Raw genomic sequence first — 25,419 nt, 5'->3', positions numbered from 1 at the left:
CACTCACCAACTTAATTGTTGACACAATTTCAAAATTACTTGTATTATCAGGTAATCAATGAAAACATATAACTACCAGGTTTTGAGGATGGAACGCTACGACGTTGGACAAACCATTTTATCATTATATTGTAATCGATTTTGAAACATGTAACATATGAAACCATGTAACTTTCTCGATTATATTTATGATGGTTGTATTTACTTTGATCGCTATTATACTCGTTGTTATGATACTATACATGAAGTCATCCTCCCCCAGACGTTTCTGCCATCCTTGGTTTGGGGGTGTGACATGGTCCAAGTCAACATTTTGGTTGACTCAACTCGCCGAGTTGGTTCGTCAGCTCGTCGAGGTTCATGATTCAGAGAACCTCGAATTTGCGATCCGACTCGTCGAGTTACCCTCTAACTCACCGAGTTTCTCCTTATGACAAAATCAGGTCTTTCCATTTGAACTCACCGAGTCCTTCCTTGGACTCGTCGAGTCCTCCCTTTACAGAATCAGGACATTTGCTCATAACTTGCCGGGTCCCTCCTAGGACTCGTCGAGTTCTTCAATCTTCTGGTCCAAGAACTATGTCCAACTTGCTGAGTCATCTCCCAGAATCAATGACATCACTCAGAACCAGAAAAAGGTTGGGGAACCACGACCCGACTCGCCGAGTTGCATGAACAACTCGTCGAGTCCCCTATATGCCAATTCCATACAGTCGATTTTTGCTAAGTTCAATGCATCCATTCCATAGATCTGGGATCCTTAGGCTAGCATAACACGTAAAGTTGCTAACTTTATGTGCATGCATGGCGTTATGAAGCTAGAACACCAAAAATAAGCCATAAAGGAGTTCTAATGCATGGGATAGGGCCACAACTCAATAAAGGTGGAAACTTTAAGCTTCCTGAGCTCTAATGTTCCCAGATCTGAAGTCATCACTCTAATATGCACTCAAATCTCGAAATTGAATTTGAAATGGCCCAAAAATGATAATATGCAAGCCTTAAAGAAGATCTGAGTGATGGAAAGCCAAGGTATAAGCTTTATACCTTAAACAAGCTGGAAATGCAACCCAAGCTCTAGATCTACTGCCTTCTTCTTGAATCTCCAAGTCTTTCCTTCCTTCACCAAGCTTCAAATCACAAAAGTGACACAAAATAGCTCAAGAACACTCAAAAGTCGATTAAGGTTTCGTGAATATGGTTTGGAGGTGATGAGGTCTGGAGTGGAGGCCATAAAAGATGTTTAAATGGGGTGCAAACCCTGAAAAATAGGGTTTCACCCTGGCAGCTCTACTCATCGAGTCGAGGCTTTCGACTCGTCGAGTAGATCTCTTAAAGTCCCGTGTCCCATACCCATTCTACTCGACGAGTTTGGGCCCCAACTCGTCGAGTCCCTATGCAAAAATGAACAACTCAATATAAAAATACATACCAGGATCGGGGTGTTACACTCTTGGGTCAATCATAGAGTGTGGTCGGCTTAATACATAATCCCAATCCGGTCATCCAAAATGCGGGTCCCGACACTCCTAAACCCATATATCCAAATTTAGGGTTTTATAAACTCTAATTAGGGTTTCCAACCCAATTAGGCCCAAAATCTAAGTCTTTAGATCAATTAGGATTTCATTAGGCCCACTAGGGTTTCATAAGTCGGGCACCACCCACTACCATCTCGGTTAGTGGTGGTTAACGGCGGATCACGTCGGCTCTCAGCGGCGGCCACCACCTCACGGTGGTGGTTATTATTCTAGTCCAATTATTTCCAAGCATCACAAAAGCAAACTAATCATAAGCAAAAACACACCGCCACCCACCACGGCGGCTGGTGGCGGCAGGAGGCGGCAGCCGCCACCTCACGGTGGTGGTTATGAGTTTTCTTGATTATACTAGCATCGATTACAATTTACAATGCAAAATCCCAAATAACATACACACACACACTAAGATAAACACACATACACATCCACCATTATGGTGGTCGGTGGTGGTACATGGTGACAGCCACCACCTCACGGTGGTGCGGTGGCTTTTCCGTGAACTCCGGCCAAACAAAACACCATAAACGACATGCACAACAGCAGAAGAGACATATACGTGTGTCTTTGCTTGAAAAGAGAACCCAACACCCACCTGTGGTGGGTGGCGACGACAGTGGGCGAAACAACCGACAACAGCGGCGCTTACGGCGTTTCACATCGGCAACAAGAGGCTAGCGTCCGACGACCGCTCTATTTTCAATGGGTATGGGAAGCGACGAAGGTTGACCCGAATGGAACGATGTCCTAATGCAAGTTTCGCCCTCAGCCACCGCGGAATGGAGACTACGAAGTTATCCTGGGTTCCCGACTGTGGTGGTGGCGCTTCGATGGCGAAGTAGTGGATGGCGGAGCAACAATGAACTGATGGAGAAGAAAGGATGAAGTGAATGATAGCAGCATCAACGACAAAAGGCAGAAATAGATGATGACAGAGGAGGGTGGCAACGGACGTCATGAAACCTCGTCGGTGGTCTTCAACGGAATGAATGCAACAGTTGTTCTCAGCTTCGACGTCGGCGATGCATCAGCGGTATCCGGGGATCATGGTGGCAATACGGCGGCTGGAGGAGTGGAGGGATAAGGGTGGCGGCTGGTGTGTTGCGGCTAGGGTTAGGGTTTGATAACCAGTGGTGCTAGGGTTATATACCCGGTATTACGAAACTTCACCCCATAATGACAGTAATGGTCCCTCCCCCATAAGAATCTTTCCAAAAGAAGTCCATAATTTACCATTTAACCCCACATTCTGAAATCCATTATATATCAAGTCCGAAATTTACCAAGCAACCCCTCCCTCTATGAATTGTTTTCAATTGAAGTCATTATGTTACCAAATGGCCCATCCTCTACCAAAACCTTTTCAACTTAGGTCCCGAATTTACTCTTTAGTCCATGCTTCCATAAATCCTTTCATATCAAGTCCATACTTACTAAACACCCCCTGTCTTCTAAAAATCTTTACAAAATAAATCTCGGAACTTACACTTTTAACCCCCCAACTTCTAAAACTATGACAGTTAACTCCTCAAGACCAACACCTTGCTATATAATTATTGATTTTAGGACTACTATTTATTCATTTATTTGTTTATTTATTTATTTAATAAACATAGCTAACCCAACACAACCAATGAAATAAACGGGTTAGTGGGTTGGTGAGTCAGAAATCTCAACCCAAACCCGTTTATTTTCGTGTCAGGTTCGTATTGGGTTACAAGTTGGGACGAGGATTGCCACCCCTAGATTGAACATATGGGAGTACAAGACACACTTTTGAACAACTCCTAACCCCTTTGTTTATAGACTAGAAAGGTAGGACGAATATACAAGACCATACTTAAGGTTTTTTTAGAATGACGACGGTATATTAAAGAAAAAACAAAACTAGCAAGATGCTAGAACAAAGAATTACAAGAAACAATTTAGCAAAGGAGAACAACACCATTGATGCCAATCAATGTTCTCAAAAATAGACCTATTATTAATCCAATTAAAAATGAAGCTTTGAATGTTATCCACAATCTTTAAGGGGCTCACTCTAACTTTCTTGAAAATGAGCTAATTTCTAGCCTTCCATATAAGCCACAGAGACCATCGAAAGCCTAAGGAGGGAAAACCTTTTGTTACGAAGAGGAGAGTCGAGCAACAAGAGCAGACCACTTATATTGACCAGAATATGGGGAAAGATAGACGACCACGAAACCAACCAATTCCAAATTACTTTAGCAAAGTTACATCCAAAGAAAACGTGATCGACATAGTCAATATTCATGTTGCAGAAACAATATAAATTCGAAGCAACCTGCACTCCCCTCCTAATAAGATTCGAAGAAAGAGGAATCTTGTTCTTAAGCAACCGCCAAGCAAAACAATTAACTTTTAACGAGATCCACTGGACCTAAACAAAACTCGAATTAGTAACACACGGATCAATGTTAGCCACCACACTCCTCAAAGACTTATGCTTAAGTATGGGGGCATAAAAATATCAGTAACACACGAATCAATGTCAGCCACCAAACTCCTCAAATACTTATGCTTAAATATGGGGACATAAAAATATCAATCTTCAAAAAGCTTAACGTTATGACTATCTTCGTATCAATATTCATCACCATCTTCACAGAAGTTATATAATCTTCGTATCATAAAAAACACATCATTACATGTATAAAAACATTTAAAAATGTATAAAAAAACTTATCTTTACATGTATTAAAAACGTTTTTAAAGTTTTTTTTATTTAAATATTTTATACATGTATTTAATAATACGTATAAATATATTTAAATAAGAAAAAAACTTTAAAAACGTTTTTTAAGATGTAAAAGTATATACAAATGTTTTCCATATGTATTTTGGATTAATTTACAAAATAGTTATAATATGTTGGTTTTTGCAAAAAAATCACTAATATTTTAGATCATTTACGAAATAGACTCTAATTAATTTAATTAATCTCTTACTCAGACCGGAAAAATATCAAAATGCAGCATTATAATGGTTTTTCAAATTTTTATATAAAAAAATTTATTTAAAAATACTTGGTAAACCAGCCCAAAATATGATTTCGCTTTTATTTATAAATTTCCAAAACCAAATTAATTTATATTCATTTGGCCCTCTTCGTCCTTTATCGTTCCCAATCCATATATCTCTAGTGTCTACGACGCTAACCTAACCTAACCCATCATCTATCTATCGTCTTCTCGCGAACGCCGAAAACCATACCATATTCTCCATCCATTCGCAGAGCAATAATGGTGTGCATACGCAAAGCAACGATGGATGACCTGTTTGCAATGCAGGCCTGCAACCTCTTCTGTCTCCCTGAGAACTACCAAATGAAATACTACTTCTATCACATCCTCTCTTGGCCCCAGCTCCTCCACGTCGCCGAGGATTACGGCGGAAAGATCGTTGGATACGTGCTTGCCAAGATGGAAGAAGAGACCACGGAGTGTCACGGCCACATCACTTCCCTCGCCGTTCTCCGTACGCACCGTAAGTTAGGGCTTGCGACAAAGCTCATGACCGCTTCACAGAACGCCATGGAACAGGTTCGTTTTTTCAAATTCAGATTTAATTTTTTCTTTGTGTTCAATTCCAATAAATTCGATCATACTTGATCTTTATTGTTTCGCTTTAGGTTTTATACGTAGGGCTTCTGTACATACCTAGGTGTTCAATTAACATCCTATTTGATCGCATCTGTTAGTAAAACTGTCTTCTAGATTCCTGTGAGCTCTAAATCAACGAATCATGTTATTTTTTGTTTTGGCATTTATACAATTGAACATTCCTTCCATCTGAACTCTGAAGATCAAATAACAGAAGAAACGACACATCATTTATTATATTTATATCTGTAGTGAAATTTAGTGCGTTTTACAAGTATAGTATTATACTTTGATTATGCTTTCTGGAATCGAGTTAAGTTTTCTTGTGATTACAAGTACACACAGGTCTGTATAATCGTACCTTGATGTGTTTCTCCATTATATGTGAGTGATTTATGTATTATATTGTGTTGTGAATACTAGGTGTTTGGTGCGGAGTATGTGTCACTGCACGTGAGGAAGAGTAACCGTGCAGCGTTCCATTTGTACACAGAGACACTTGGATACCAGATCCATGACATAGAGGCAAAGTATTATGCAGATGGAGAGGATGCATATGATATGAGGAAGCAGTTGAAGGGGAAGAATCAGCATCAGCATCAGCATCAACATCAACATCAGCACCATCATCACCACCATCATGCTGGTGGTTGCTGCTCTGGAGATGCAAAAGCTGAATGAAGAAGGAAGGTATGATTTAGTTGTAAAAGGATGGTTGTCATGATTGCAGAGTCACTTGTTTCTGTACACTTGGTATTTGAATTTGAGGCAGGCAAGCTGTCGAGGAACTTTATGCTAATGTGCATTTTTTATTGTTAGTGTTGATTTGGTGCCATATGTTTTTCAATAAAAAAGCTGATAATGTTGTGGTTTCTTGCTGAAACTGAGTCCTTTACTAATATGTTTTGTGGTGTTGTGTTTAACATGGATGTAAATTTATTTGTGATGTTGTTGAGGAGAAGACATCTTTTGCAGATGAGTGATTGAGAGTGAATCCATGTCCCACCTTTTTCGGTGGGTCTCATGGATACCAAATGTACTACAATTTGTTTTTGTCATGGGGCTTATGTGGATCCTTGCTCACCATCTATCTAATTGATCAAATTCATTTGATTTATCTAATGAATCTATATGACCATTTTGATATGCCCATATGACCCATTCATCTAATCCACCTCTTGATGCATCCAGGCAATCCATTCATATATTCCGTCTAATGGGTCCATCTAACCTATCTAATTGGCCTGTCTATCCACTACACCAGTCTATCTCTATTTGGTCCATCTAATCAATCGTTTCATCCATCTATTTGTTGATCTATTTGATCCGATTCCATCCATCCATATGATCCATTTACTCAATACATCAATTTAGCCATCCATCTATCCCCATGTACACTGGATCCATCCATTGCCCCATTCTATTTATTAATTCATAAATCCATCATTTATTAATTCATCAATCCGTCCATTGCTCCATTCTATTTATTAATTCATCAATCCATCCAATGCTTCATTCTATCCGTTCACTCACCAGTTCATCCATCAATATAGTCCATCAAATTTGTCCATTTGATCCACCCACCTAATCGGTCAATTGCTCATTCTCCTAATCAACTATCGATTCATCTAATCGAATGTTCCATGTAATCCATTCAATAATTTGATCCTTCTACCCATCTGTTCTAAATCTATCCACTCAATCCATCTATTTAGATCCATAAAATCAATCCATTAGTATGATTAACCTATCTAATCTATCTATCAAATCCATCAAATATATCCATTGAATTTACCCATCCTAAAAATCCGGTCGATCCATCAAATTAGAAGGATAATGTAACAGCTTAAAATTTAAGACTAGATTCTTAAATTAATAAAGTAAATAAATGAAAAATTATTTATATAGTTAAATCATCAAGGGATAATCATATCATTAGTTGATATGAAGTTTATGAAGTTAGAAATGAAAATAGTAACATTTTAAAATTAAATGGCCAAAAGTGTCAAGTTGGCAAAGTAAGTTGACCAAAGGGTTGATTCAACTAATGGAATGGACTACAAAAGATATATAATGGATGAAGGACTTTTTATGTCAAAACTTGAGTTAAAATCACAAATATTGAGGTTTGGGGGATTTTGACCAAAAGATATAAACTTGAGGGACCAAGTGTGAAAAAGTGAGAAATAAGATGCACACACTCTTTTCTTATGTAGGAAGAAAGAGTTTGAGCTCTAAAAAAACCTCTCTAATGGCAATTCTTCATCCTTTCTCTGCCTAGGCTTGATTCAAGTGAGGAATTGAAACATCCAAGCAAAGAAAGGAAGGAACAAAGGCTTATAATGTATAATTTCTTCCCACCTTAGCCTATAGATCGATCTTGTGAAGTGGGTAAAACACCAATGTTGAATTTTATGAGATACAATTATTAGGGTTTGGTTTTCTAACCTCCCCTAAGTGGTTTCTATGGTTCTAATCTCAATCCAATCATCTCATTAATGGATTTGATGATTTTGATAAAAAGCTCTATGAACCCTAGAAATCTAAATTGGGGATAATACAATTGATGATGAAATGAGATTGGTTTCTATAACCTATTTATTTGTTAGCAACAAGTCCAATGGGAATGCTCAAATTCATCAATGATGGTAGAATTAAATGTAAATTTGGATTTGTGTTGTTTTGGAGGAAATAGTGATGAAAAAGATAGATTCCCTTGTAGTTGAGCATTTGATGAGTATATGATACTAAAAAACATGAGTTGATACTAATAATATGATTTAAATGCAAATCATGAAGACCTGAATGATCTTCAGTTGAATTTATGGAGTATTTGACTATAAGGGCATTTTGGGAATTTGCAATGGAATTGGATAATCCTTTGTTGTTAAGAGATTAGTATGGGATTAGATTGGGTTAGAGCATGTTTTATGCACTTTACAACACCCAATGATGTATTAAATGCTTTAGGGAGTAAGTGATATAGGTTGAAAAGTGTTCTTGAACAATTTGAACTCTTAACCCTTACAATGGAGTGTTTATGAGCATTTGAAGTGTAATGGTGGAAGTGAGGATTCCATAGCTGAATTAAACACTTACAATGGGATTGATTGTGGGTTTATGTACTTAACAACATACACATGAGTATTCAATGAATTAGGAACAAATTATGAGAGTTTTAGAATGTATAATGAAAAACTAGACTATTAAACCTTCATTTAAGCTTATGAATCATCATATTACTCGAACTATAATATCCCTGTAACAGGATACATAAGAATCTATCGGGGTGACGCTACCCCTTCGCGAGATAGATTGCCTAACGGAAATGATACCTTGGTGGACTGATTTTGTTCTTTCCACCTTGGTATGAACTTGGGGATATTGCTAGGCCCTATGTATAAAAATGGCAACGTTTCACACCGAAATTATCCCTTAATGAAAGAAGAAATGAAATGTGAAAAAAATGTCTTTTGAATTATGTTGACTAATGAAATGTTTTGATATGGAGCAGAATGTGGAAAATATCTATTTGGAATATGTTTTGCAAAGATGAAATGTTTTTGATGAAAATGTGATAAATGTTTCGGGTCATAAACTTGCATAGCTCACGAGACATTATTGTCTTACATATCTCTATTTAATGCAATGTATCTCAGGTTATATGGAAGGATAGAATGCTGCCTGATAGAAGCTAAATGATGTGTCATGATAAATGGAATGAAATTTGTTAAGTTCTTTAATGTAATCCATATTTGCTTGCTATGGCTGTATGTTGCTTAATGGTAACACTCAAGGTTTTACATATTTGATGGATACAATAGATATATGGATGGATCAATTGAATTGATGAATGATTCACCTATTAGACGAATAAGGTCAATTAATCGATTAGATAGAGTATATGGATGGACTGAATGTGTGTGTGTGTGTGTGTATATATATATATATATATATATATATATATATATATATATATATATATATATATATATATATATGAGTTGAATAGATCGATCAGATAGATTAAATTAACAAATCATTTAAATAGATTACAAGTTCAATACATATGGTGGATCCAATATTTTTGTCTCATTGACACCACTCAACCGTCACGTCTTATTGACATGTGTTACATTCTCTATCCCACCTTTTTGTATGAAACAAAAAAGTTACAAAGTTTGTCATTTGTCCCACCTTTTAAAAAGGGACAAAAAGTTATTGTTTTTATCTCATTAACATGTGTGTCATTACAATATGGCGTTGTGGGATAACTTACATGTAAAATAATTTGTTTTAAGATGTAAATTTATTTAAGTCGGTTTTGCTTGGTTAGTTGGTGGGAGCAATCCCAGAGTGAAGGCTGAAGTAAAATCATTGTACAACAAGCAGTAGAAACCACCCCTTGGTGATTTGGTAACGAAATAATGAACATGAAAAGGTTGTAAACATTTGACATTTCCACTAAAATCAAACATACAAGTATTATACCCGAGTGAAATTGGCTCAAATCCTCATGACTAATGTAATCTGGAAGTGTTATTATGGTTAGCAGCTAAGCATCAAAGGTTGGATCTTGAATGAACGTTATAGTAACATGAACATCCATAAGGCTTTGCTTCCTAATCTCTGGTTTTAGCTTTGAGAATCACAGAACTGAGAGTAATCACATTGGCATGGTCCTTTTCTCACCTACACAAACAAATATTTCTACTAACATCCAACAGCAATATTATGATCACATTTCAAATCTACCATGAGAATGAGCAGAAGGGCGTTCAAGTCTTTTTACACATGTCAATGGATGGTTATAGTTGACATACCTTGCGAAATGTGAAGGATACTCTTCTTGAACCCCTTCTAATCACGGTATCCTTCACCTTGTCAACCTACCATTCAAATTGTCAAGGAAAATATCCAACAATTAAGATTCTCAGCCTACTTAATGACTATAACACACCACAAAATTTAAAGTTACATAGTAGAATCATATCACAAGAACATGCAAATTAATAAAAAACTGAAATCTTGCAAGATGTACCTTATGGTGTGGAATATAATGTTGCCAAGCATATCTTCCCTCTCCAGAAAGCAACAACATTGATCGAGGAGGCAGATAAATTGCCCTTCTTCTAGAATTTGACCTTTCCTTATCTCTATCATCAGACCCTCTAAACTCCATAATGCAAGGCCCTGATAAAGAAAGGCTGTAAATTGATCCCTCAAATGCTGAATGGGTATCTATATGTGGGGATAAACCCACACCCGTTGGGTATTCATTTACCTGTAATTTAAAGCTTTATAAATCATTAAAAAAAATGGGAACACAACACAAGGGCTTCATAGCAGTTATTTACTTATTATATACTAGTAAAAATTACCGTTAATTGGTCTAATGATACATCTGCAGCTTCATCAAGCTTCTTAAAGACAGGAATTTTTTCAAGTATACAATCAACAAATGATGGAAGGTTACCCAATCGATGTTGTGTATTAACATTCCTTATCTACACCCGTAAAGATTATAAACATTATTTCATGACAACTTTTAAGCAATTAAAAATAAATATTTGTACAACTCACATCATAACAAAACTCATAACCGTAGTGTTGAACCCTTCTCTTTGCAAGACTATGCCAAGGCCTCTCATCAACAGCAGCAAGCAATTGCTGAAAATGTAAAATAGAAAAGTAAAGTGCTTTGATCAAAAAACTGAAGGTTTAATCTCTAATAGAAAGAAAAGGAAGTAGGCTGCTTTTTTTTGCATTTAGCCCTATATTTATATATACAAATTAAGTAAGGATCATTCACCTCCTCTTCTTGAGCTGAAACAAAGTCATGAATCAAGTAGATGCCAGGAATATTCAACTCTGATGCTTCTAAACACACCTCAACTGAATCAGTAGCCACAACCTATCAACAAAATTGGCAATCTTTAAGATCCATTCATAATACATTTGTTGGAATTATGGAAACATTAATTGTGAATACCTGCAATTGTGGTCTTTGCACAGAGTAACGGATGTGAAGAGAACGACCACCAAGATCAGGACATGGACACCTGTCCAATGCTTTAAGTGCTGATTGGGCAGAATTTTCATCATAATAAGAGACAATAACACGAGAGCCACTCTCATCAGCAGGGTATACTCCTTTTACTGTTCCAAATTTACTGAATGCTGATGTGATAGAATCTATAGTAAGTCCAACAGCTGGACCACAGTTGGCAACATAAAGGTTACAACATAATTCATCATCATGTCCCTTAGGTCGTGTAAATTTTGGCAACCCCATTAATCTGCAAATGATTAAGAACGTAACTCAGTTTTAAGAATTCTAATAGGATAGTTTTCTTTTTTGTAGGAAAACAATGCAGTCTGTTTTTCTTCCTTGAATAGATTCCATATTCTCGAATTTACAAAGATCAAGTATACAAGTAACTACGTTTGGTAAACTCGGGGGCATGGATTTACTTTAGACAAAATTGTAGAATTGAAGGAGTTGCACAATGCATCAGTAAAAAAGTATTTCCAATTTTTATTGCCATAAGACTGGAACCTAATGATCTGAACAAGAAATAGAAAGCATACAATTATCAGAAAAAAGGTCGGGATTAGGGTCAATGCTAATGGAACCACTATCTCCCCCCACGGATTTCAATCAAGTCAGAAAAAAAATAATATACAACAAATGGGAAACGCGAAGAAACAAACAAGGTGAAGAAAATCACTGAATGGAAGCAAATAAGACAGGATTCCAGTTTGAGACTAAAAGTCTAAAATAGTTCTTAAAAGTCACCTATTAATTCAAAATCAATTAGCTTGTGAGAGAATCTCAAACCTGCAGGCGCTTGCGTTATCAAAAACGAAAAATTGTGGTCAGAGCTCAAAAATTTAGAACCTTCTCGGCGTTAAAACATGAGGCAGCTGCTCCTCCTCCGTTCCTCCCACCGGCGATATCTGTATGCAGGTAATCTCTTTTTGGGCCTTCCGATGAGATAGTCAGTTGATACTTCCAGTTTCATGACTTCTTTCAAGTTTCAAGTTTCATAGTACGTTGGGCTAAAGTCGTAGTCCTGGGCCTAGAGACAGGTGGATAAAACCCGGATTATTTTATCTGGATCCGATAAAATTGGAAAATTTCCATTTCGGATTCTGATAATCCCTTCCAAAAATTTTGGTTCGTAATTATCAAATCTGAATAATAAGGCGGATCAATCTATCCAGGTTTTCTGAAGATTTTCGGTTTTTGTATATAGATTTTATTGGTTTCTTTTCAAATAAAAAAATTCAGTTTCATATTATAGATATAAGAGGGTGTTTGGGATAAAAATTAACTTTTGATTTTTTATTTTTCCAAAAAATCAAAAAAGTTGAAAAAATATGTGAAAAGTTAAAAAGATCTTTTGAAAACAACTTTTGTGCAAGAGAAAAGAAGTTGATTCAAGTCACAAAATCTGACTTTTGAGACTTTTGTGTATTTTGAAAAACAATTTTTGTTTTTTTCCATCAACACACATTTTAAATATGGGTCGATCTAATTAGACCTTCTTTACTGTCTAAAATGACCCCGTAATCATTAAACTTTTTTTTCTTAAATACTATAATTATAATGTAGGGAAATCTCCAGAAAAGTCCTAAAATTTTAGTCCAATTTATGGAAAAGTCCCAAACTAAATTTTGTTTATAGAAAGCACAAACTACCGGCTAAAACTTCGAAAAACCCTTTTTGGCTGGTTTCGTAGATTTAACCGGTATTCTGTCATTTTTCGTTAGTTTGCTCAAAATATTAGGATTTTTTTGAAAATTACCCGATAGCCAAAATATTAGAACTTTTCTGAAAATTACTATGGAATTAATGGATATTATTATTAACAAATCATTTATAAACATAAAAAATATTTTTATATTATAAACAAAGGAAATACATTTGTTTCTAATTTCTAGGAATAGAATGGTCGACTAGGTCTATTGTTTGTTAACCACTTTAAACTCCTTATGTTCCTCCTATGTATCGTTGTGAGTGTCATAATGAGATGTACTATGTATATTTCTTCAATTAAATACAATAGTTGATAATATTTATTAATACACAATCAATAAGTGTCTATTTTCTATTAAGTGTGACACTATAGGATCACATGTTATTAGAAAATATTATTACATAATGATTCTTGAACATATAGATCTTTCATTATGTTCTTTAACGTAAATACCACCTAACCTCCATACATTATTCAGTAACAACCATCAAATTACAAACACAGTGAAAAATAAACTATGAATGACAATTTAAATAGATAATCATCCTACACTTTTTTCCATATAAACTATCATTCATGATTCACTTTTTCACATTTGATAGATGTGTGTTAGCCTATGGTTGTTACTGTGTGAGGTATGGATGTTGGGTGGTAGTTAGGTTAAATAACATAAGAGGAACTCCAACATTAGAAGAACACTCACTGAGTACATCTCACCATTATACCCACAACGATGCATAGGAGGAACATAGAGAGTTTGATGTGGTCAATAAGCAATAGAGGAGTACTTAGACCACCAAATTATTCCTAGAAATTAGCAACAAGTGTATTTTCTTTTTTATAATAAAAATATTTGTTATGTTTATAAATGATTTGTTAATAATAATATCCATTAATTCCGTGGTAATTTTCAGAAAAGTCTCAATATTTTGGTTATCAGGTAGTTTCCGGAAAAGTCCCAAAATTTTAAGCAAACTAACGAAAAAAGACAAAATACCGGCTAAAGGAAAGGGTTTTTTCGAAGTTTTAACCGGTATTCTATGTTTTTCTGTAAACAAAATTTAGTTTGAGACTTTATCATAAATTAAACTAAAATTTTAGGACTTTTCTAGAGATTTTCCTATAATATAATGACAACTTTTTTACTTTATCATTTTTTTGCAATTATTAATTAATTATGGAGTAATGATGAAACATTTTTTTAATATACAAATTACAAATTTTACTTAAATCTATTTAACCACAAATTTTACTAAAATAAATTTAATGAGATAATTTTTTATGTTATCAAACATTTAAAATAAAACAGCTTTTATATTTTTTATATACAATTTATAAAAATCATTTTTTATAAATATATTATAAAGTACTTATATATAATTTATGTACAAAAGTCACTATCAACTAAAAGCATTCAAATGATAATCCATAATTTGCAGTCTGTGTATTTTTATGTTAATAATGTTTGGATTTTATATAAATAAAAACATGATGGTTTATTATTATTTTTAAAAAAAAATGATAATCCAGATGCTCATTTATTGCCGGATGAAATGAAATAAATTTTGGTATTAAATTAAATAAGTTTTAGTATCAACAAGACACTCACATTCAAAAAAAAATTGAAAAAGTAAGAATGACTTCGAGGTAGTGACTGTAATTGTAAAAATAGATGAAATTAAAAAGTAAGCAATTACAATCCCCAATGTTTGAAAAAGATGAAAACTCATAATAGTTGGAGTCCAATAAATAGGACTCTTTAAACATCTACTTTTGGAAAAAGATCTTTTGCAAAAAGTTCTTTTATAAAAAGGACTTTAAGGCTAGACAAAATATCCTAAATACCCCTAAAAAGTGGCGAATCTAGAACTAAAATTAAAGTGATTCCTTATATTAATAAAACAGAAAAAAAATATGAAAATATAAGTCTTTTGACAAAAATAAGGTAGTTCTGTTTATTTTGTATATAATTGTTGTATTAAAAAAGAAAAAAGATAGGTCCTAGGACCTACCTTAGCAATGGGTAGCTACGCCCTGCCCCTAAATATATATCTGATTCAAGATTATACTTCAGTTTCATACTTTAAATATATTCGATTGGTCGGACCATATACCGTAGATATCTTATAATCCCGGATATGAAAAACATCCAGTTTATTTTGTGCACCTCAACTTAGAGGTACATGAATGAGTTTTGATTTTTTTTCCCATTAAAGTAAGTGAACCAATTGCATACTTTTTATAGGCGAGCTTTGTTCTTATTTTTTACTATATCCCCACATTCTTATTGTATCTCTTCTTAGAGTAGTATATAAGACTTGGTTAATGATAATGTGGTTTAAGTGTCGTTTACGAGCTTAATGGAACTTAAGTTGTTAAACTTCATCATCATTTCTTGTAACCACTCGTTGTCATATGTCCATGTTGTGTTTTGCTTTTGAAATATTTCCTTGACTAGGATCTATTGTGGATTTAAGTCCCATGACCATTTTTAATCTTTTATTTTAAAGGCATGTATATGATTTGAATTTTGAAGCTATTTCTTATTCATTTTAAGGCATAAAATGAATAAATATGCTCAATTGTCGTTGTTAATCTTCCATACATAGTTACACACAGGTTAACTATGTTCCTACATAAGTCTAAGAATATATATGGTTAAATGTTTATTTTCTTAATTTATGCAACAAAATGATTTTTAGACGAAATGGGATTAATTTTATTTATGCAATAATGTTTCAATTTTCTATTCATTTCATTGGTACAGAGACAAGAAGGAGGTTCTTGATTCTTACAAAGTACAAGTCTGTACTTCAGTATTAAATAAAGCATATACATGGCATAATTTACAAAACTGATATTAATTATGGTGACATTTTGGGGGGTGTAAAACAAGCCTCTTTTCCCAAACAACATCGTGGGCTTGGAATAGGTGTTGCTGCAACAGAATTTGTATTTGATTGATCATCACTTAATAACGATGATGCATACGAAGCTTTTTCAGCTTTTAACAAACTGAATTTCCCCTGTGGCTGTATCTGTATGTTGTTAATATTATCCATCAGTGTAGGTGTGTGCCTTGCACTTATACTGTAAACATTTCCAGAAATACCTGACACATTTTTTATCCCTGGAACTGGAAGGGTATTTGTTGCAATTAATAGTGAATTGGGATCGATCAATACATCTTGTTGAGCAATGTCTCCGATTCTAGTCAGTATGTTGAATGCCAAGTTTCCAAGAACACGAGAATATGCTTCCAAAATCGCATGTCCAATATCCTGTATCAGTTTCACGAGACACAATTTTAATTTTAGTCTAACTGACAACATGTCCTAAAAGTAAAAGGGGAGTTAATTAATTAATTAATCAGATTTGCTCACCTTGCCATATTGGATTTTCATGACATCAAGAAATGTTTGAGGAAGGTTGGGGTATCTGATTCTGATTTGCTGCAAAAGAACTTGAGCTCGGTTTATCAAGAACTCCATCTTATCAAGCTCCATTGATGGATCCTTTAAGGACCATGATGTTCTTGCTCTTGCTGGTGATTTTGATGCATTGGTTTGTTCCATGATTTTTTCTTTCCAAGCATATATTGCTGTTTCTAGTCTATTAATAGTCTCAAGAGCAGCCTGTTCAGATTTTAAGTGGAGCAAGTTCAGCATCCCGATGGCTGAAGAAGAGATTGTATTCAGTGTTTTATAAAGATCATCACCAAGACTCGCCTTTCCAGACTGCAACATATGTAAATCAACAAACAAAGTGATTAGGATTTACCACTTTCACTGTCACAGTCATGGTCACCAGTCCCACAGTCACAGTTACAGTCACAGTCACAGTCACAGTCACAGCATTATGTTTTTGTTACCTTGGGAAGTGCGTCTCCGATGATTTTTGGAATAGGCATTTCGATTAAGATGGTTTCATTTATAGATTTAGCAGCTTTGAAAATTTGGTGGACTAATTTTGCCTGATTGAGAAGCTTCTTCCTTTCACCATTGGAGAGCCCATTTATGGGTACTTGTGGGACAGGAAGCCACCCTCTGTTGTTCCTTTTGTCTGTTTGGAGATGGACACCTCCTTCCTCATACCAAAACTCTGAATTTTTCATTGAGTCTAAAGTTTCCTGTCATGTATTTTCAATTCAATGATGGATTGGGATTATGTCATTTGAATTTAATCATGTAATGGAAGAGAGCACGAGGACATACAAGAAGCATGGAGTCTAACTTCCGTAGTGCTGGGAGATTCATGTGAATGTCCCCACGAGCTTTTGGTCTCATTATCTGCTTTGATTCAATGTTAAATGGAATATGTACAAAATCTGTTAGAGTTTTTTAAAGTGAAAGTTGAAAATTTTAGTATTAATTAAGGAATAAATGCATGCCTCTAGAGTCCGGCCATTGGCACCATATTGCTTAGCGGGAACCAACTCAACCATATAGTTAGTAGGTGCAAGCAACCACTCCATTTCTCTTCTCCACTTGCTCTTTCTCTCATCTCCCAATGCCTCTAGTTTCCATAGTTCCCCAAATACACTTCCTGTCATTTCAATCACCTATTGGTAATTGGTTGCTATTTTCTTTTAAGGAAAAAGTTGAATTTCACTAACCAAATGTATTTTTGGTACACCAAGCATCCTTAAAACAATTTTTTGTGTTATTTATAATATTATCACCTGCTATTTTCGACGCTTATAATACTTATATGGCGTTCCAAAATGGTTGCTGGACTTTTGTTTATATACCAATGTCACTTTTATTTTTATAACATAAGTTATTGCGCTTTTTATTTATTATTAACAATAAATATACAAAAAAATATATATATTTTTTCTTTTATACTTTTTTTACCTTTTAAAAATAATTGAATTTAATTTTAACCCCTCAATAGGAGATTCAAAAACTCCAAATACTGGAAAATCGAAATCACAAATGCAAATCTAAAATCGAAAGACCAACGAGAAAGCGATCATTTTTTTTGTTTTTGGATGAAGAAACATTTTACAGGACCTTAGTCCTTAGGTGTACAAATAAAAGTTTATTGACCATTTTGGAACGCTATATACGTATTAAAACCATTGACCTATAAGACCGATCATAATAGAATAAATAGTTCAAAAAGAGGAAAGTTTTTGTGTTGACATTCAAAATTTTCCTTTTTTTTTTTTTTAATAATTAAAATCTGTCGCTAATTCCTTAGAGGTTGCCTGATTTGTATTATAGTGTTATAAGAGAGCCAACAATGTACCAGCGAGTTTTGTTATGGAATTGGACAGAGCCAAAGCGGAGGAATGACCCTTTCGCCCTCCGGTAGTATCTTCACCCAACAAGAGCTTTGCGAATTTTTCTTTCATTATTTCCACATCAGAGATTTGTGGTTTTGGTGACACTTTTTCTTTTGTGACACTTTCTGAGTATTCCCATTCGTCTGGTTGCTGTTCATGTCCATCCCTTTTCATGATTGTCCATTGAGAAGAAAAGGATCCTCCTGAAGCATTGTTGCTAGAAGAACAACTTGAATCATCCTCTTCATCAAGAGAGTCAATAGTTGGACATTCATCTCCTCTACTTGTAACACTTTCATCCTCGCATGAGTTAGCATTAAGAATGCAGCTTTCAAGTCCATTGTATGTCATAATTCCTGAAAGATTTTAATTTTGAATTTAAATTTACATAACAATGTTTGAAAGTTGTTGTTATGGTTAATTTTGGGAAGGGCGTCAACTATGAATTATGGTTTTAGTGTAACGAAATTGATTTAATTAAGTCTTAGAGTTTGACGTAGAACATGGGGATTCTACAAGATAAGAGTATATTAGAAAGAGGGTAGGTGACACAGGTGATACTGTTACTAACTATCAAATAATGCAGATTCTTCCGTGACAACAAGCACATGCTGCAAGTGTTGTAGCTGCATTTAAAAACTGCCTCTAGTTTTCATATAGAACGCAGTATAGGATTTTTTGTTTTTTTATGTAAGGAAATAAATGGCGAAGTTGCAATTTAGGCAAAATACCACTAGAGTCGTGACATAAAAAATAATTCCTCACATGAAGATAGATATATAGATGACAATTTTTTGACACTTATTACATTTTTGTGGGCCCTCATAAATGAATTTCTATACATAAATAAATGTACAACTTTTGGGTCGACCTTGGTCCTTGAGTACCCTACTAATGTACAACTTTGTATTATTCAGTTCATTTATTTTCTTTTTCCCATTTTCCATTTTATAGATTTTCTTCTTCTTCTTTCTCTTTTGGTTCTAGTGTTATTTCCCCCTTTTTTATGGTTATCTACAGTTTCAAAAGGTATATATTTAAAGTTTAATCACCTTTATAAGTCAATTTCATTATTTTTGGGCTAAGATAGAAACAAATCTACAATAATATTTTTTAGGGTAGCCATTATTATATTTTTGCTATTGTAATACTAAAATATGGTACCTTTTTACTATAAAAAGCAAAATTTCAGACTACCAAGTACCAAGTCAAGTCGACCGTTATTTGATGCAACAAGAAAGATTGTAACATGTATCCTAGGACAACCACATAACACATTATGCACATTGTATTATATTTATAGAGTGATTAATGTTTTTTTTTTAATATAATTTGAATGAATAATATTTTGCTTTTAAATTTTTTTTAATGGAAAAGGAAAAATGAAATTATGAAAGGTAACATGGAGAGAATCAGAAACCGGAGATGAACTAAGCATTTTTTATGACTTTTCAAAAGCTAGAAAATGACTATTGTGTCCCCACCACCACCACTTAGGTATCTTGTAGTTATTTCTTTTCTGGGTGTGGGTGTAGTACAACTAGTTACATAAATAAAAAGTCAAAAAATTAAGGACCACTATCTCCATGTCGGTCGATAAATAAATATTTGGTAAACAATAGCCATGCAATTTTCATGGCAATTTCGCCATCACTTTCGACTTTCGTATTCGAATTTCTTTAGCTTTTTCATCCCAACTACTAACGCAATATTTGGTATGTATAAGTTAATATATTTTTCGAGATTATTTGAATTTAGTGTTTAATAAGCTTATGAAAATAGGTTATTGTAGATTATATACTAATTTACAAGCTAGTTTTTTGATAAGTTATTTGCAATAAGTTATTGATAAATAAATAAAAGTTTAGCTTTTTAGTTAACGTGACAAACACAACTAATTTTTCGGGATAAGTAGTAAAGAAAAACTTATGACCAATGTTTTGGCCTTGATTTAAAAAAGTAGTCATCTTTTTATATACATAAAAACCTTATTTTTATTTTTTATTTTAGAAATTATGACGTAACCTACAAGTCACACACTCATTTTCCCCCTAAAATCAGGCAAAATGTACGTATATATTTTAAATACAATTGGATTATGTACTCAAGTAACAAAAATGCAATAGATGACATTTATTTATTTATTATTATTATTTACCTCTACTCATTTGTAGTGAGTTCTCAAGCATTATCATAAAAGAAAAGTGTGCACTTTTCATTTACGAATTTCAAATATTTCTCTAAGCATTGTGAAAATAATTGGTGGCACAAACAATAATGGACGACGTATGGGACTTCACAAAACATATTAGTTGTTGCTTTCAACAATGTTTGATAGTAGTTAAGTGGGTAGAAGAATCAACATCCACACACTATTTACAAAGAAGACATGACAAGACAACATGCCGCTAGTTTCTAGGCACTAGTTGACACTTGAATCACGGCAATTATTTCCAAATTCACAACAATTTTTGAAATTTTAAACATTCAAGTTTTCACTAATAAAGTTTGATTTTTATGAAAAATTAAATATTCTTTTATATATATATATATATATATATATATATATATATATATATATATATATATTCATTTATCGTTCTATTCATATAAGATTATAACATGTAAATAACATTAATTCTGTTTTTTTTAATCTCTTTCTTGATTTCGACACTTTTAATCTAAAAAAGAAGAAAATGTATGAAAATATTTACTTATTTTTTATTCCTACATAAAAGAATAGATAGAATTATATACCATGTATATAAGAAATCCAAAAGCAGACAAATTAATATCATCGAAAAAGGTTTTTCACTTGACTTGATAAAATTTATATCTTATTATCCAAACTTTAGAGAGTGTTTGAAAATATGTTTTTTTTTTAAATGTTTGAATTAACTTTTGTGAAAATATGTTTTTTTTAAATGTTTGAATTAACTTTTGTTATAGGAAAAATCAATAAGACGATAAATTGTATTCAAAAAATATTTGTCTTAATTTATACATATTTTAAGGGTCGTCGTTTACAACCTAAATGGTTATAAAGAGTTTTGACAAATCAGAAATCCAAACTTAATGAAATGTTATTTTTGAAGGATTGAAGATAATATATTTTAAAAGTCTTTTTTCATATTATTGAATATATATTTTTTTGACTTTTTGATTTAAAAAAAAACAGTAAATCAATAAATTGTTTTTTTAATGAAATCCCAAACATCCTCCTAATCTTTCTACTTTAACCAGCAAGGATCCTGATGTAGTTTTTTTTCTCTCTTTTTTTGGATTAACGATTGATTTTTTTTAGTTTTTGTTTTTCTTTTAAAAACCAACTTTAAGTTTTTTTCGGTAATTAATTGAAAATGTTAGATTTTATAGAATTCAAAGTTTTTATATAGTTGCTGGTTTGAAAAAAATAACAAATTCTCACTGGTTACATCTGAAAAAAAGAAAAAATTTCTAGTAGTTGAAAACCTAAAAAACACTGTAACATTGGATAAGAACTAACAAGATTTAAAACCCAATAAAAAGCCCAAATGGTTCAACTCATCAAAAATACCATTACTTATTAAAATTTTGAAAAATAGAAAACAAAACCAATGAGTTTTATCAATTAGATGCAAAGAAATTAAGGTATATGAATTTTCTTGATTATGAATTCGTAACCATATGTCTGTGTGCGTGAAGGAAAAAGAAAAAAGAAAAAAGAGAGAGAATATACCGTTTGGTGTTTGATCAAAATCGATGCTATTGCCGATCTCTCTATTCCAAGTACAACAAGCGAGTCTTCTCCTCAATAACACCATCTTTAATGGACTATTATCTATATTTAAATTTAATGTATGTGCCTCAAAGCTTTTCAGATGCTATTTTCGGCGGGGACTACAAAAACTAGGAACCAAGGTCCTGTATCACAACAATAATCCATTAAAAAAATAATAATAATAAAGTTATGATTCTCATAGGTATTTCCATTCCTCATTGTCGACTTATTTTGGATTTTTGCATAAACAGGAACAAAATTTCAACATTTAATGATATAAAATGGTTGTATTACCGGTATAAAGACATAACCAGAAATCTATCTCAACAAATTAATACTGAAAGATTTAAACATTCCTCTTGGTGTAAGAATTGAATGGCAACGAGATAAAATCACGATTGTTTACATTTTTTATGATTGTTAACAATTTCATTTTTAAAAAGATTATGATTGAACATTATTTATGATTGTCAACAATTTCATTTTGAACTATATCTATTAATGAACTTTACATATGTATTTTAACAATGAAACATGAAACATTATTGCAGTTGGTCACAGTTGGAACATTAATGTTGCCTATCATTTCAAATTAAAAGGTCCATGGATATAAAATGTTCTAGTGAACAAATTATAACATGATTTTATTTCTTCATATTCTTCTCGTTATATATATATGTCATAATAAACAAGACTTTTGAAAAGCTACATATTCCACAAAATTTGTTTTATCCTAGATGAAAAAATGATACTATGATAGTATTACTTACACAGATGGACTTAATGAACTAGGTGCTTTGAATGTACTAACCAATTCCCTACTTTTAATTTGAAGGGTTATCAACCTTAAAATGACACTGACATTGTAACAAACTAAGAAAGAAAACATTACCAAATGCCAATGGTGTATTTAATTAAAATAATTACAGACAAAAAATGACAAATAACTGATAACAAAGGTTAGCTAAATGTCAATTTAGAAAATGACACATACCAAAAATATATCTACACGAATCTCCTTCATAAAAATCAAAATAACCGAGGACTCGTTGGGAGATATGTTTTAAAAAGTATAAAACCACCTTTGATTTTCTTCTGGTTTCATATAATCTAACTTTTTTTTTTTTTTTTTTTTTTTTTTTTTTTTTTTTTTTTTTGTCGAAGAAAAAACTGACGTTTGAAAAATTCTTTATTTAAGGTAAAGAACTTTCTTAGGTGGTTATCTTAAATTAGAAAATGATAAAAATTTGTTACCTTTCTATGCGGTTACCTTTTTCACTAAATTTTATATATGCCTGCTATATATATATATATATATATATATATATATATATATATATATATATATATATATATATATATATATATATATATATATATATATATATATATATATATATATATATATATATATATATATATATATATATATATATATATATATATATATATTTGGTAATCATTTGTCTTTAACGGTGTAGACATAATAGAAGTTCTATATGTCTTTTTTTTCTTCTTATTATTTATCATTTAAAATATACTATAAATAAAAAAAAATAGCGTTCATTGTTAAATACTTAAATATAAGCTTTATAATAAAATTTAATAAGATAATATATTTGTGATGTTAGAAACCAGACGTGTCCACATAGAAATTCAGATATCTGTTTATAATGTAAGAATTAATATGATAATAATCATTTCGTCGTATTGTCTCCATCACAAGGGAAGATCAATTTTCGTTTTCTGAGAGTACAAACTTTATAGTTTCATAAGTGAAGTTGGCATTTAATTTTATTTATTTGGTGTTCTTTATTGTTATTTTTCTATAAGATAAACATATTTTTTAATGCTGTTCCTTCTTTACATAATTACACAATGACTCTCTCATAAAAGTAAGAATAACGTTTTTTATGATGATCCTAGTTACCACATATTATATAAAATAGAAATATCTAGTTTCACAAAGTACAAAAAGTAATGGTGAAACCTAAATTTAGTATATACAAAAAATATATATCATGTAGTATGATGCATAGTAGGCATAAATAATAAAATTCATCCCCGATCAACCAACCAATATTCTGAAAATAACTTTTGCTTAAATATTATTCAAATTTTAAACTTATATATATTATATAACTTAAGCGATAAATAAATGTTAATTTCTTTAAGTTTTTATAATCACATAGGAACAGCTAAGATAATTTTGAAAAAAGAAAAAGAAATGTTTTAGTTTTAGTAATTACACGCAAAATTGAAGATCGCATTGCTGATTGCACACATCAAAGAGATTACCAAAATTTCAGAATTGTGTATTTCAAATCTGATCGGATTTCGAATCAATCGTTCACAGAAAAGAAAACAGATTTAGCAATAAAGGGAGAGGAATATACCTTCTGGATCAGAGCATTTGATTGATTAATCTCTTCTTCATGAGTTATATGACTGCAACGAGACATGAATCGAATTGCCATCGCCATTAATGAAGAATCTAAAGCGAGAAAGAAGGAAGAAGGTCAAATTGGTAGGTAAACTGCTGCAATGCTCATTTAATTGGAATCCACCATCTATGAGTGATGCTGTTACTGTGTGTGTCAGTGTGTGTGTGTAAGAGCAAATGCAACGGTAAAGAAGAAAGAGAGAAATTTCGTTTTATTTTATAATGATGGGGGAGTATGGGATCCAGTGGAGCAGTAGTTGGTTTGTTCCCTCTCCAATTTAGATATGTGGTGGATAGTCCGAGTAACTAAACCGGTAATACGGGTGGCAATCACATTGGTTCTCAACTCTCGGGTTGGGCAGTTAGAAAAATAGCCCGATATAATATGTAATTATGTATGATTACATTTTTCATATGGTTCGACACTAATCGTATTTATTAAATACATACATAATTCGCCTAAACCGTTTAACTATATGGGTTTATGAGTAATAATCGTGCTCATATGTTATAATCGTATTGGGGTTTCTGTCAATAAAAGAAAACATGTGAACTTCCTGACTGACTTGTTAGCAGGGCCGGTCCAAACATAGTTTGGGCCCGGGGCGAAAATAAATAAAAGACCCTCACATCATAAATATCACAAAAAGTCAAAAGCATAAATGCCATTACAAAAATCATTTTATAAAAAACACAAATATACCCACAACATTTAACAAGTACAACTATTTCAAAGTAAAATACTTATTCTGGATTTTTTAGATACATCGATGTCATGATCAAATTTATGTAACATACATTTCTCTATACATTAGATTTGCGAAACCATCAACAAATAAGCAATGCTTTTACAAAATATTGTATGAATACAACTGGTTTCTCCCTAAATTTTTTGGTAGCCTAATATCAAGGAAAGCTGCAAAAAATCAGTAAAAAAAGTTATAAATGGAATAAATAAAATAAAAAGAAAAATATATGATAACCAAAAATTCAGATCAAGTC

The 25,419-nt window shown here is 32.7% G+C and overlaps 3 protein-coding genes across 6 annotated transcripts; 1 reads left to right on the top strand and 2 right to left on the bottom strand.

The window, feature by feature from the left end:
* Positions 1 to 4,669: 4,669 nt before the first annotated feature.
* Positions 4,670 to 6,044, top strand: LOC111882971 (N-terminal acetyltransferase A complex catalytic subunit NAA10). The gene is made up of 2 exons (XM_023879331.3): positions 4,670 to 5,101; positions 5,585 to 6,044. Exons 1-2 carry the CDS (start codon positions 4,802 to 4,804, stop codon positions 5,840 to 5,842), a joined length of 558 nt encoding a protein of 185 aa, XP_023735099.1. The 5' UTR covers positions 4,670 to 4,801; the 3' UTR covers positions 5,843 to 6,044.
* Positions 6,045 to 9,538: 3,494 nt separating this feature from the next.
* On the bottom strand, positions 9,539 to 12,209 carry LOC111883014 (alkylated DNA repair protein ALKBH8 homolog). 2 transcript variants are annotated; one of them, XM_023879374.3, is made up of 8 exons: positions 12,063 to 12,209; positions 11,154 to 11,460; positions 10,974 to 11,075; positions 10,745 to 10,831; positions 10,543 to 10,668; positions 10,203 to 10,445; positions 9,985 to 10,050; positions 9,539 to 9,853 (listed from the first exon to the last, which is right to left on the bottom strand). In XM_023879374.3, exons 2-8 carry the CDS (start codon positions 11,454 to 11,456, stop codon positions 9,797 to 9,799), a joined length of 984 nt encoding a protein of 327 aa, XP_023735142.1. In that variant the 5' UTR covers positions 11,457 to 11,460; positions 12,063 to 12,209; the 3' UTR covers positions 9,539 to 9,796. The 2 variants fall into 2 exon arrangements, with proteins under 2 accessions (XP_023735142.1, XP_023735140.1); XM_023879372.3 differs by having other exon boundaries at positions 12,003 to 12,187.
* A 3,432-nt stretch (positions 12,210 to 15,641) lies between these two features.
* On the bottom strand, positions 15,642 to 24,648 carry LOC111882952 (rop guanine nucleotide exchange factor 14). 3 transcript variants are annotated; one of them, XM_023879311.3, is made up of 9 exons: positions 24,371 to 24,648; positions 21,933 to 22,117; positions 18,178 to 18,570; positions 17,315 to 17,469; positions 17,139 to 17,213; positions 16,796 to 17,053; positions 16,308 to 16,661; positions 16,037 to 16,205; positions 15,642 to 15,962 (listed from the first exon to the last, which is right to left on the bottom strand). In XM_023879311.3, the coding sequence occupies exons 2-9, from the start codon at positions 22,015 to 22,017 to the stop codon at positions 15,925 to 15,927; spliced, it is 1,527 nt and encodes a 508-aa protein (XP_023735079.1). In that variant the 5' UTR covers positions 22,018 to 22,117; positions 24,371 to 24,648; the 3' UTR covers positions 15,642 to 15,924. The 3 variants fall into 3 exon arrangements, with proteins under 3 accessions (XP_023735079.1, XP_023735078.1, XP_042751606.1); XM_023879310.2 differs by having other exon boundaries at positions 15,642 to 16,205; positions 24,371 to 24,647; XM_042895672.2 differs by lacking the exons at positions 21,933 to 22,117; positions 24,371 to 24,648 and having other exon boundaries at positions 15,642 to 16,205; positions 17,315 to 17,485; positions 18,178 to 18,297.
* Positions 24,649 to 25,419: the final 771 nt, after the last annotated feature.

This window comes from Lactuca sativa, chromosome 6 (genome assembly GCF_002870075.4).
Source record: "Lactuca sativa cultivar Salinas chromosome 6, Lsat_Salinas_v11, whole genome shotgun sequence".
NCBI classification, from domain to species: Eukaryota; Viridiplantae; Streptophyta; class Magnoliopsida; order Asterales; family Asteraceae; genus Lactuca; species Lactuca sativa.
The sequence above is the reverse complement of the archived record's forward strand: the minus strand, read 5'-3'. Positions and strand labels throughout refer to the sequence as shown.

Bases quoted from the DNA above. Each gene is read 5' to 3' on its own strand.
- LOC111882971 (XM_023879331.3), top strand. From the start codon at position 4,802: ATGGTGTGCATACGCAAAGCAACGATGGATGACCTGTTTGCAATGCAG. The intron at 5,102-5,584 runs GTTCGTTTTTTC...TGTGAATACTAG, and splicing joins CACAGAACGCCATGGAACAG to GTGTTTGGTGCGGAGTATGT.
- LOC111883014 (XM_023879374.3), bottom strand. From the start codon at position 11,456: ATGGGGTTGCCAAAATTTACACGACCTAAGGGACATGATGATGAATTA. The intron at 11,076-11,153 runs GTATTCACAATT...TTTTGTTGATAG, and splicing joins TGCAAAGACCACAATTGCAG to GTTGTGGCTACTGATTCAGT. The intron at 9,854-9,984 runs GTATGTCAACTA...TTGTTTGTGTAG, and splicing joins TATCCTTCACATTTCGCAAG to GTGAGAAAAGGACCATGCCA.
- LOC111882952 (XM_023879310.2), bottom strand. From the start codon at position 22,017: ATGGTGTTATTGAGGAGAAGACTCGCTTGTTGTACTTGGAATAGAGAG. The intron at 16,662-16,795 runs GTAACAAAAACA...CATATGTTGCAG, and splicing joins TCGGAGACGCACTTCCCAAG to TCTGGAAAGGCGAGTCTTGG. The intron at 16,206-16,307 runs GTGAGCAAATCT...AAACTGATACAG, and splicing joins TGAAAATCCAATATGGCAAG to GATATTGGACATGCGATTTT.